This window comes from Mobula birostris, chromosome 3 (genome assembly GCF_030028105.1).
Source record: "Mobula birostris isolate sMobBir1 chromosome 3, sMobBir1.hap1, whole genome shotgun sequence".
Taxonomy (NCBI): Eukaryota; Metazoa; Chordata; class Chondrichthyes; order Myliobatiformes; family Myliobatidae; genus Mobula; species Mobula birostris.
Window position 1 is genome coordinate 3,866,944 of NC_092372.1, and position 12,987 is coordinate 3,879,930.

General features: G+C 45.3%; 1 protein-coding gene across 1 annotated transcript in view; it reads right to left on the reverse strand.

Moving 5' to 3' along the window:
* Positions 1 to 12,987, reverse strand: part of LOC140194870 (lipoxygenase homology domain-containing protein 1-like) — a 351,891-nt gene that overhangs the window by 206,444 nt on the left and 132,460 nt on the right. Inside the window, exon 10 of the mRNA XM_072252157.1 lies at positions 5,782 to 5,966. Within this exon, the coding sequence (XP_072108258.1) occupies positions 5,782 to 5,966 (185 nt within the window). The remainder of the gene's footprint in view (positions 1 to 5,781; positions 5,967 to 12,987) is intronic.

Here is a 12,987-nt window from a genome sequence, read left to right on the forward strand (position 1 = left end):
GTTAAGTGTGTGGCTCATGGATTGGTGTGGGAGAAGTGGGTTTGAATTTGTGGGAGATTGCCACCAGTATTGGGGAAGGAGGGAGCTGTAGCAATGGGACAGGCTCCACCTGAACTGCGATGAGACCTGGATCCTAGAGAATGTGGATAGGGTTTTAAACTGAATGGTGGGTTCAACAGATTGGAGAAGTATGGATAAAGTAAAAAAGAACAGTGTGGATAAAGTAAAAGCAAAAGTTAAAAGAGAGAAATATTAGGGTGGAGTACAGAAAAGTCAAGTGCAAAAGAGAGGAGGATTGGGAATTAAATATCCAAGGGTATCAGGTAATACTGAAGGATAGGCAGGAAGGTAAGGGAGGTGGGGTAGTGCTCTTCATTAAAGATGAGACCAGGGTGGTAGTGAGAGACGATATAAGATCTAAGGAGCAGGATGCTGAATCCATCTGGGTAGAGATTAGGAATAGTAAAGGAAAAAAATTAATGGTGGGAGTTGTCTATCGGCTACCAAATAATAACATTACAGGGACACAGGCAATAAAAAGAGAAATATCTGAGGTATGTCAGAATGGAACAGCAGTTATCATGGGGGACTTTAACTTGCACGCAGATTGGGTGAATCAAATTGGTCGAGGCAGTCTTGAGGAGGCCTTCATAGAATGCATCCATGATGGCTTTCCTGAGCAGTATGTTACTGAACCTACAAGGGAACGTGCTATCCTAGATCTGATTCTGTGCAATGGGACAGGTAAAATTAGTGATCTTGTAGTTAGAGATCCTCTTGGAAAGAGTGATCACAGTATGATTGAATTTCTCTTACAAATGGAGGGTGCAATAGTTCAATCTAAAACAAGTGTATTATGCCTAAACAATGGAGACTACAATAGGATGAGGGAGGATTTGGCTAGCGTAGACTGGGAACACAGGTTATATGATGGGACAGTTGAGGAACAGGGGGAGACTTCCAAAGAGATTTTTCATGGCATTCAACAAAAGTATATTCCAGTTCAAAGCAAGGACAGTAAGGGTGGGGAGAGCCAGCCTTGGGTAACTAAGCAAATACAAGAAGGCATCAAACTAAAAGCTAATGTGTACAAAATAGTTAAGAGTAGTGGGAAACGGGAAGATCGGGAAAACTTTAAAAAGCCACAAAGGACCTCGAAAACAAGAGCTATCACTAAAGAGGTCGGGCTGAGCAAACTTGTGGGCCTGAAGATAGGTAAGTCCCCTGGTCCTGATGGAAAGAAATGGCAGAAGTTATAGTAGAGGCTTTGGTGATGATTTACCAAAGTTCTTTGGACTCTGGGTAGTCCCGGCAGATTGGAAGACGGCAAATGTCATGCCACTGTTTGAAAAAAGGATGTAGGCAAAAGGCAGGTAACTATAGACCAGTTAGTTTAACATCTGTAGTTGGGAAAATTCTTGAAGCTGTCATTAAAGTAGAAATAACGAGGCATCTGGAAAGAAATGGATCCATCAGGGATCCATGGATTCAGCAAAGGCAGGTCCTGTTTGACAAACACTGGAGTTCTTTGAGGATATAACGAGTGCAGTGGATAGAGGGGAATAGATGGACATTATTTACTTAGATCTCCAGAAGGCATTCGATAAGGTGCCACATAAAAAAACTTGTCCATAAGATAAGGATGCATAGAATTGGGGTGATGTATTAGCATGGATAGATTGGTTAACTAATAGAAAGCAAACAGTTGGATACATGGGTGTTATTCTGGTGAGCGGTGTGCTTCAGGGGTCGGTGCTGGGCCCATAACTGTTCACGATCTGGAAGAGGGGACTGAGTGTAGTGTATCTAAGTTTGCTGATGACACTAAATTGAGTGGAAAGGCAAATTGTGCAGAAGGTATGGAGAGTCTGCAGAGAGATATAGATAGGTTAAGTGAGTGGGCAGGAGTCTGGCAGATGGAATACAATGTTGGTAAACGTGAGGTCATTCTTTGGAAGGAAAAATGGAAGATCAGATTATTATTTAAATGGTAAAAAATTGCAGCATGCTGCTGTGCAGAGGGATTTGGGAGTGCTTGTGCATGAATCACAAAAGGTTGGTTTGCAGGTGCAGCAGGATATCAAGAAGGCAAATGGAATGTTGGCCTTCATTGCTAGAGTGATTGAATTTAAGAGCAGGGAGGTTATGCTGCAACTGTACAGGGTACTGGTGAGGCCACACCTGGAGTACTGCGTGCAGTTCTGGTCTTACTTGAGGAAGGATGTACTAACATTGGAGGTGGTGCAGAGGAGGTTCACCAGGTTGATTCCAGAGATGAGGGGTTAGTCTTTGAGGAGAGATTGAGTCACCTGGGGCTGTACTCACTGGAATTCAGAAGAAATTATGAAAGGGGTAGATAAGATAAAGGCAGGAAATATGTTTCCAAAGGTGAAACTAGAACTAGGGGAGATAGTCTCAAGATTCGGGAAGTGACTTTATGACGGAAATGAGGAGGAAGTGCTTTTCCCAGAGAGTGGTGAATCTGTGGAATTCTCTGCCCAGTGAAGCAGTGGAGGCTACCTCAGTAAATATATTTAAGACAAGGTTGAATTGATTTTTGCATAGTAGGAGAATTAAGGGTTATGGGGAAAAGGCAGGTAGATGGAGATGAGTCTGTAGCCAGATCAGCCATGATCTTGTTGAATGGCGGAGCAGGCTCGACCAGCCAGATGGCCAACTCCTGCTCCTATTTCTTATGTTCCAGTGAATAGAATATAAAAGCAAGGAGATAATGCTGAGCCTTCACAAGACACTGGTCAGGTGGCACTTGGAGTATTGTCAACAGTTTTAAGACCATAAGACCATAAAATAGGGGAGCAGAAGTAGGCATTTGATCCATCAAGTATGCTCCGCCATTCAATCATGGGCTGATCCAATTCCTTCAGTCATCTCCACTCCCCTGTCTTCTCCCCATACCCTTTGTTGCCCTGGCTAATCAAGAACCTATCTATCGCTGCCTTAAATGCACACAATGAGTTGGCCTCCACAGTCGCTCGTGGCAACAAATTCCACAGATTTACCACCCTCTTACTGAAGTAATTTCCACGCATCTCTGTTCCAAATGGACATATTTCAATCCTGAACTCATGTCCTCTTGTCCTAGATTCCCCGACCATGGGAAATAACCTTGCCATATCTAATCTGTTCAGGCCTTTTAACATTCTGAATGTTTCCATGAGATCCTCATTCTCCTGAACTACAGGGAATACAGTCCAAGAGTTGCCAGATGTTCCTCATACGGTAACCCTTTCATTCCCGGAATCATTCTCGTGAATCTTCTCTGAACCCTCTCCAATGTCAGTATATCCTTTCTAAAATAAGGAGCCCAAAACTGCACACAATACTCCAAGTGTGGTCTCACAAGTGCCTTATAGAGCCTCAACATCACATCCCTGCTCTTATTTTCTATACCTCTAGAAATGAATGCCAACATTGCATTCACCTTCTTCACAACCAACTCAACCTGGAGGGTAACCTTTAGGGTATCTTGCACAAGGACTCTTGACATCTCCGCATTTTGAATTCTCTCCCCATCTTCAAGCAGCCACCAAAGTACATGACCATGCACTTTCCAACATTATATTTCATTTGCCACTTCTTTGTCACTTCTTTGTCCATTCCCCTAAACTATCTAAGTCTCTCAGCAGGCTCTCTGTTTCTTCAACACTACCCGCTCCTCCACCTATCTTTGTATCATTGCCAACTTAGCCACAAATCCATTAATCCCATAGTCCAAATCATTGACATACATCGTAAAAAGCAGCAGTCCCAACACCGACCCCTGTGGAACTCCACTGGTAATGGCAGCCAGCCAGAATAGGATCGCTTTATTCTCTCTCTCTGTTTTCTGCCGATCAGCCAATGCTCCACCCATGCTAGTAACTTCCCTGTAATTCCATGGGCTCTTACCTTGTTAAGCAGCCTCATGTGCGTCACCTTGTCAAAAGCCTTCTGACAATTCAAGTACACCACATCTACTGCCTCATCTTTGTCTACCCTGCTTGTAATTTCCTCACCGCCCTCTGAGTGAAGAAGTTTCCCCCCATGTTCCCCTGTATTCTTTTAAGAGCCTCTTAGATAGGTACATGGAGCTTAGAAAAATAGAGGGCTATGCACTAAGGAAATCCTAGGCAGTCTCTAGAGTAGGTTACATGGTCAGTACAACATTGTGGACCGAAGGACCTGAAATATGTTGTAAATTTCTATGTTCTTAAACTTCTCACCTTTCACCCTTAAACTATGACCTCTGGTTGTAGTGCCACCCAACCTCTGTGGAAAAAGCCCACTTGCAAAACCCTATCTATACCCCTCATACTTTTGTTTACTTCTATCAAATCTCCTCTGAATCTTCTATGCTCTAGAGAATAGTCTTAACCTATTCAATCGTTCCTTATAACTCAGGTCCTCCAGACCCATCCTGGGAAATTTACTCTGCACTCTTTCAACCTTGTTTACATCCTTCCTGTAAATAGGTGACCAAAACTGCATACAATATTCCAAATTAGGCCTCAAAGTCTTATACAACTTCAACATAACATCCCATCTCCTGTACTCAATACTTTGATTTATGAAGGCCAATGTGCCAAAAGCTTTCTTTACAGCCCTATCTACCTGTGACACCACTTTCAATGAATTATGTACCTGTATTCCCAGATCCCTTTGTTCTACCACACTCCTCAGTGTCCGACTGTTCACTGTGGAAGACCCATCCTGGTTGGTCTTATTGAAGTGCAAAACCTCACACTTGTCTGCATTAAATTCCATTTGCTACCTTTCAGTCTGTTTTTTCCAGCTGATGCAGATCGCTCTGCAAGCCATGATAGCCTTCCTCGCTGTCCACTACACCCTCGTCTTGGTGTCATCTGCAAATCTGCTGATCCAGTTAACCACATCCAGATCATTGATACAGATGACAAACAATAAAGGACCCGGCACCGATCCCTGTGGCACACCACTGGTCACAGGTCTCCAGTCAGAGAGGCAACCCTCTACTACCACTCTCTGGCTTCTCCCACAAAGCCAATGTCTAATCCAATTTACAACCTCATCTTGAATGCTGAGTGACTGAACCTTCTTGACCAGCCTCCCATTCAGGACCTTGTCAAATGACTCACTAAAATCCATGTAGACAACATCCACTGCCTTGCCTTCATCCACTTTCCCGATAACTTCCTTGAAAAACTCAGGGTAGCAAACATCTCCTCCTCTGTATTCTGTGCAGGGTCTATGAAATTGATATCATTTTGCCTCGCTTCTATAGACTCTGTATCCATCTCCTGAATAAATACAGATGCAAAGAATGCATTTAAGATCTCTCCCTCCCCCATCTGTTTTGGTTCTACACATCGATTAGCATTCTGGTCTTCCAGAGGACCAATTTTGTTCCTTGCAATCCTTTTGTTCGTAACACACCTGTAGAATCCCTTAGGATTCTCCTTCACCTTGTCTGCTAGAACAACTCCATGCTGTATTTAGCCTTCCTGATTTCTTTCTCAAGTGTCTTCCTTCCCCTCCCCCTACCTTTTTATTCTGGCATCTTCCCATTTCTTTTCCAGTTCTGATGAAGCGTCTTGGCCCAAGACGTTAACTATTCAAAAATTTCCATGAATGCTGCCTGACCTGTTGAGTTCCAGTATTTTGTAGGTGTTGTGCTGAAGGAAACATTGGATGTTTTTGGAATATTGGACGATGGCCTGTGGGAAGGTGGTGAGTTGATGGCCTGAATCTTTCTGAATGCTTTATAACAGTCGAATGCAATAAAAAGAGAGGCACATGGCTTACATTTAGGAACGTCCATTGGGTTCAAACTGCCAAGCAGGTCGCGGACGTAGAGGCCATCTCCTTCCTCCTTGCTCAGCCACTGGTTACAGGGGAAGTAGAAACGGAGATGAGGGCGATTCATGTCAGTGATGACAAGCCGATCCAAGAACCAACTGGCACTCATACCTGTGTTGTCATGTTCGATCCTAATGGGTGCAAGGAGGTTCGACAGCACATGGGATGTGAATGAAAAACAGCTAGAACAAGGCATCGTCAGCACAGACTGGCAAGGCAGGGTCATCTTTGTGAGTGATGCTTCCCCCAGCAACTAAAACCATAACTCCAGCACTGTGTGTTTGACAGCCTCTGACACCCAGTTCTGTTCTTATCAACTACGTCACCATGGCAATGTAGTGGTTAGCGCGACACTATTACAGCTCGGGGCATCGGAGTTCAGAGTTCAATTCCAGCATCCTCCGTAAGGAGTTTGTATATTCTCCCCGTAAGTTTGTGGGTTTCCTCTGTATGCTCCAGTTTTCCTCCCACAGTCCAAAGACGTACCAGTTAATAACCATAGAAACCATAGAAACTACAGCACAGAAACAGGCCTTTTGGCCCTTCTTGGCTGTGCTGAACCATTTTCTGCCTAGTCCCACTGACCTGTACACGGACCATATCCCTCCATACACCTCCCATCCATGTATCTGTCCAATTTATTCTTAAATGTTACAAAAGAACCCACATTTACCACCTCGTCTGGCAGCTCATTCCACACTCCCACCACTCTCTGTGTGAAGAAGCCCCCCCTAATGTTCCCTTTAAACTTCCCCCCCCCCACCCTTAACCCATGTCCTCTGTTTTTTTTTCTCCCTTTGCCTCAGTGGAAAAAGCCTGCTTGCATTCACTCTATCTATACCCATCATAATTTTATATACCCCTATCAAATTTCCCCTCATTCTTCTACGCTCCAGGGAATAAATTAATAGATTAATTGGTCATTGTAAGTTGTCCCTGATTGGCTAGGGTTAAATAGGTGTGTTGCTGTGCAGTGCGGCCTGGTGGCCGGGAGGGCCTGTTCTGCACTGTATCTCTAAATCCATACATACATACATAATCCATATGTACATAACCCATACATACATAATCCATACGTACATAATTCATATGTACATAACCCAGACATACATAATCCATATATACATACATCCATCCATAGATAATCCATACATACATAAATAGATAGATAGATGAATGAGTAAATGAATAAAAAACAAAACAAAACAGGCAACAGATAGGTCTTCGTGGGTGGTGCACGGGGCCTATCAGTGGCATCAATAGAGCTTTACGAAGAGGTATTTCTCGCAAATTGGTGGCAGTTATTTAAAAAGGAGAGCTTTCGCAGGTGTTTGTCCATTGTACGGGGCCTTTCAGCGGTGTCAACAGAGCTCTGTGAACTTATTAGGGATAAATGGAGCGGCCATTGTTAGGAGTAGGCCAGTGGCGAGAGTAGAAGCGACAGGCTTTGGTTCAAAAGAGGCTTTGGCTAGGAAGAGGCGTCTCCTCTGTGTAAAGCGTCTGTTAAAGTTTCCTTTTTGTTTTTTTTTTCCTCTCTTAATGTACCATTTAAATGGCTGTGGTGTGCTCTTTGTGCTGGATGTTGGAAAACTGGGAGACCCAGAGTCTCCCAGCGAACTACATCTGCGTGAGGTGCAGCCAGTTGCAGCTCCTTGGAGACCGTGTTAGGGATCTGGAGCAGCAGCTGGATGACCTTCAGTTTGTACGGGAGAGTGAGGAGATAATGGATCAGAGTTACAGGGAAGCGGTCACCTCGAGGTTGCAGGAGGTGAGCAGCTGGGTGACTCAGGAGAAATGGAAATCGGCAGTTAGAGCAGAGCACCCCTGTGGCCATTCCCCTCAATAATAAGTGTACCACTATGGATACTTCTGTGGGGGATGGCCTTCCGGGAGAATGTCACGGTCACTGGGTTACAGGCACTGACCATGGGTCCATGGTGCAGAAGGGAAGGAGAGAGAGAGGGAGCAGTATTGATAGGGTACTCAGTAGTGAGGGGAACAGACAGGAGATTCTGTGGATGTAACGGGACACATGGATGGTATGTTGCCTCCCAGATGCCAGGGTCAGGGATGTCTCAGATCACATCCACAACATTTTGGAGAGGGGGAGCAGCCAGATATCTTGGTACATATTGGTACCAATGACATAGGAAGGAAAAGCAAAGAGGTCCTGAAAAGAGAATTTAGAGAGCTAGGTAGAAAGCTGAGAAGCAGGACCTCCCGGGTAGTAATTTCAGGATTGCTGCCTGTGCCACATGCCAGTGAGGGTAGAAACAGGACGGTTTGGCAGATAAATGCGTGGCTGAGAAGCTGGTGTGGGAGCAGGGCTTCAGGTTCTTGGATCATTGGGATTCCTTCTGGTTGCCTCACTACAGGAAGGATGTGGAAACCACAGAAAGGGTACAGAGGAGATTTACAAGGATGTTGCCTGGATTGGGGAACATGCCTTATGAGGATAGGTTGTGTGAACTCGGCCTTTTCTCCTTGGAGTGACGGAGGATGAGAGGTGACCTGATAGAGGTGTATAAGATGATGAGAGGCATTGATCATATGGATAGTCAGAGGCTTTTTCCCAGGACTGAAATGGTTGCCACAAGAGGGCACAGTTTGTAAGGTGCTGGGGAGTAGGTACAGAGGAGATGTCAGGGGTAAGTTTTTTACTCAGAGAGTGGTGAGTGAGTGGAATGGGGAGGAGGCGGATACAATAGGGTCTTTTAAGAGACATTTAGGTAGGTACATGGAGCTTAGAAAAATAGAGGGCTATGGGGAAGTCTAGTAATTTCTAAGGTAGGGACCTTGTGGGCCGAAGGGCCTGTATTGAGTTGTAGGTTTTCTATGTTTCTAGGGCAGGTATGACCTGTTCAAAAGTGACGGGTTGCACCTGAACCCGAGGGGGACCAATATTCTCGTGGGCAGGTTTGTTAGACCTGTTAGGGAGGGTTTAAACTAATTTGGCAGGAGGGTGGGAACTGGAGTGAAGGGACTCAGGAAAGGACGGATGGTAAAAAAGAAAAGATGGCGTGCAGTCAGACTGTCAGGGAGGGCCGGCAGGTGATGGGATTTAGTTGCAGCCAACAGGCTGAGTATCAAATCATTAAGGATACAGAATCAGAAAAGATAGCAAATACAGTACTCAAGGTGTTGTATCTAAATGCACAGAGTATAAGAAATCAGGTATGATGTGGCCATCACCGAATCGTGGCTGAAGGATGGTTGTAGTTGGGAGCTGAATATTCAGGGTTACACGTTATATCGGAGGGACAGGAAGGTAGGCAGAGGGGGTGGTGTGGCTATACTGGTAAAGAATGGCATCAAATCAGAAGAAAGGCGTGACATAGGATTGGAAAATGTTGAATCCTTGTGGGTTGATTTCAGAAACTGCAAGAGTAAAAGGATGTTGATGGCAGTTATATACAGGCCTCCCACCAGTGCCTGGGATGTGGACTACAGATTACAACAGGAAATAGAAAAGGCGACTCAAAGGGGCAATGTTATGGTAGTCACGGGAGATTTTAACATGCAGGTCGATTGGGAAAATCAGGTTGGTAAAGGATCTCAAGGGAGTGAGATTGTTGAATACCTATAAGATGGCTTTTTAGAGCAGTTTGTTGTTGAGCCAACTAGGGGATCAGCTATACTGCATTGAGTATTATGAAATGAACCAGAGGCAATTAGTGAGCTTAAGGTAAAGGAACCCTTAGGAATCACAATATGATTGAGCTCAACTTGAAATTTGACAGGGAGAAAATCCGATGTAGCAGTATTTCCGTGGAGTAAGGGAAATTACAGTGGTATGAGAGAGGAGTTGGCCAAAGTAAATTTGAAGGAGCTGTTGGCAGGGTTGTCAGCAGAGCAGCAAAGGCGTGCATTTCTGGGAAAAATGAGGAAGGTGCAGGACATATGTATTCCAAAAACACAGAAATGCTCAAATGGTAAAACAATACAACCATGGCTGACAAGGGAAGTCAAGGCTATTGTAAAAGCAAAAGAAAGGGCATACAACAAAGCAAAAATTAGTGGGAAGATAGAGGATTGGGAAGTTTTTAAAAACCTACAGAGAGCAACTAAAAAAAATCATTAGAAGGGAAAAGATGAAATATGAAAGCAAGCTAGCAAATAATATCAAAATGGATAGTAAAAGCTTTTTCAAGTATGTTAAAAATAAAGGAGAAATGAGGATTTGGAGCAAGAAGGCTGTGAGTGAACGGCTGATTTCAGGAGTGGAGGCAGTTTTACTACTCGGGGTAAAGAGAGGCAAGATTGTGCAGGCGTGTGACGTCAGCCAGTAGAACGCGAAAGGTTTAAAAAGACCGCCATATCCTGCGGGCAGCAGAGTGAGAGGCAGCAGAATGATAGAGCTTTGGCTCAACGGGCTTAGGCGGTAATGGAATGAGGCAAGGTAGGTCGACCTGTGTTATTTCTGGAAAAGAAGTAATATGTGTGAGGTCAGTTTTCTGTGCTCGGTGTCAGATGTGGGAGGTCCCAGAGTCTCCCAGCCTCCCAGACGGCCATATCTGTACTCGGTGTGTCGAGTTGCAGCTCCTAAGGGACCGAGTTAGGGAACTGAAGATACAGCTCGATGACCTTCGTCTGGTCAGGGAGAGCGAGGAGGTGATAGAAAGGAGTTATAGGCAGGTGGTCACACCGGGGCCACGGGAGACAAACAAGTGGGTAACAGTCAGGAGGGGGAAGGGAAAGGGTCAGGTACTAGAGAGTACCCCAATGGCTGTACCCCTTGACAATAAGTACTCCTGTTTGAGTACTGTTGGGGGGGACAGCCTACATGGGGAAAGGAACAGTGGCCGTACCTCTGGCACAGCATCCGGCCCTGTTGCTCAGAAGGGTAGGGAAAGGAAGAGGAAGGCAGTAGTGATAGGGGACTCTATAGTTAGGGGGTCAGACAGGCAATTCTGTAGATGCAGGAAAGAAACTCAGATGGTAGTTTGCCTCCCAGGTGCCAGGGTCCAGGATGTTTCTGATCACGTCCAAGATATCCTGCAGTGGGAGGGAGAACAGCCAGAGGCCGTGGTGCATATTAGAACCATTAACATAGGTAGGAAAAGGGAGGAGGTTCTGAAAAAAGACTACAGGGAGTTAGGAAGGAAGTTGAGCAGCAGGACCACAAAGGTAGTAATCTCGGGATTACTGCCTGTGCAACGCGACAGTGAGAGTAGGAATAGAATGAGGTGGAGGATAAATGCGTGGCGAGGGACTGAAGCAGGGGGAAGGGATTTAGATTTCTAGATCATTGGGACCTCTTTTGGAGCAGGAGTGACCTGTACAAAAAGGACAGGTTGCACTTGAATCCTAGGGGGACCCATATCCTGGCGGGGAGGTTTGCTAAGGCTACTGGGGAGAGTTTAAACTAGCATTGCTGGGGGGTGGGAACTGAACTGAAGAGACTGGGGAAGAGACGGTTGGTTCACAAATAGAGAAAGCTTGTTGGCAGTGTGAGAGGGAGGATAGGCAGGTGATAGAGAAGGGACGTGCTCAGACTGAAGGTTTGAGATGTGTCTATTTTAACGCTAGGAGTATTATGAACAAAATGGATGAGCTTAGAGTGTGCAACACACATCAAGGTTGCTGGTGAATGCAGCAGGCCAGGCAGCATCTCTAGGAAGAGGTACAGTTGACGTTTCAGGCCGAGACCCTTCGTCAGGACTAACTGAAGGAAGAGTTAGTAAGAGATTTACTAAATTTACTCTCTAAAGAGATTTATTCTCTTCCTAGAGATGCTGCCTGGCCTGCTGCATTCACCAGCAACTTTGATGTGTGTTGCCTGAATTTCCAGCATCTGCAGAATTCCTGTTGTTTGAGCTTAGAGTGTGGATCAGTACTTGGATCTATGATGTGGTGGCCATTACAGAGACTTGGATGGCTCAGGGACAGGAATGGTTACTTCAAGTGCCGGGTTTTAGATGTTTCAGAAAGGACAGGGAGAGAGGCAAAACAGGTGGGGGCGTGGCACTGTTGATCAGAGATAGTGTCACGGCCACAGAAAAGGTGGACGTCATGGAGGGATTGTCGATGGAGTCTCTGTGGGTGGAGGTTGGGAACAGGAAGGGGTCAATAACTTTACTGGGTGTTTTTTATAGGCTGCCCAATAGTAACAGGGATATCGAGGAGCAGATAGGGAAACAGATCCTGGAAAGGTGTAATAATTACAGAGTTGTCGTGATGGGAGATTTTAGCTTCCCAAATATCGATTGGCATCTCCCTAGAGCGAGGGGTTTAGATGGGGTGGAGTTTGTTCTGTGTGTTCAGCAAGGTTTCTTGACACAATATGTAGATTAGCCTACAAGGGGAGAGGCTGTACTCGATTTGGTATTGGGAAATGAACCTGGTCAGGTGTCAGATCTCTCAGTGGGAGAGCATTTTGGAGATAGCCATCACATTTCTATCTCCTTTACAATAGCATTGGCGAGAAATAGGAACAGACAAGTTAGAAAAGCGTTTAATTGGAGTAAGAGGAATTACGAGGCTATCAGGCAGGAAATCGGAAGCTTAAATTGGAAACAGATGTTCTCAGGGAAAAGTGTGGAAGAAATGTGGCAAATGTTCAGGGGATATTTGTGTGAAGTTCTGCACAGGTACGTACCAATGAGACAGGGAAGTTATGGTAGGGTACAGGAACCGTAGCATACAAATGCTGTGATAAATCTCGTCAAGAAGAAAAGAAAACCTTACAAAAGGTTCAGAGAGCTAGGTAATGTTAGAGATCTAGAAGATTATAAGGCTAATAGGAAGGAGCTTAAGAAGGAAATTAGGAGAGCCAGAAGGGTCCATGAGAAGGCCTTGGCGGGCAGGATTAAGGAAAACCCCAAGGCATTGTACAAGTATGTGAAGAGCAAAAGGATAAGACGTGAAAGAATAGGACCTATCAAGTGTATATGGGGTATATGGGGTGTCAGGGAGGGGTAGCACCTCTGGTGGGGGAACATGTCGCGTCCTTTTCAAGGTGGTTAGTCCACCTTTGGTCCCCACCTGGCACTCAGCTCTCACCTGTGGCTCCCCGTAGCTGTTTGCATGCGACAGCGGACACACCCCGGGCAACGGTTTCGCCAAGCCAGCTAAACCAGGTGAGGGTAGCCGACGGGTCTCAAACCCTCGGTGTGATAGGGAGTTGTCTATCCCAGCATGTGAAGACAGACT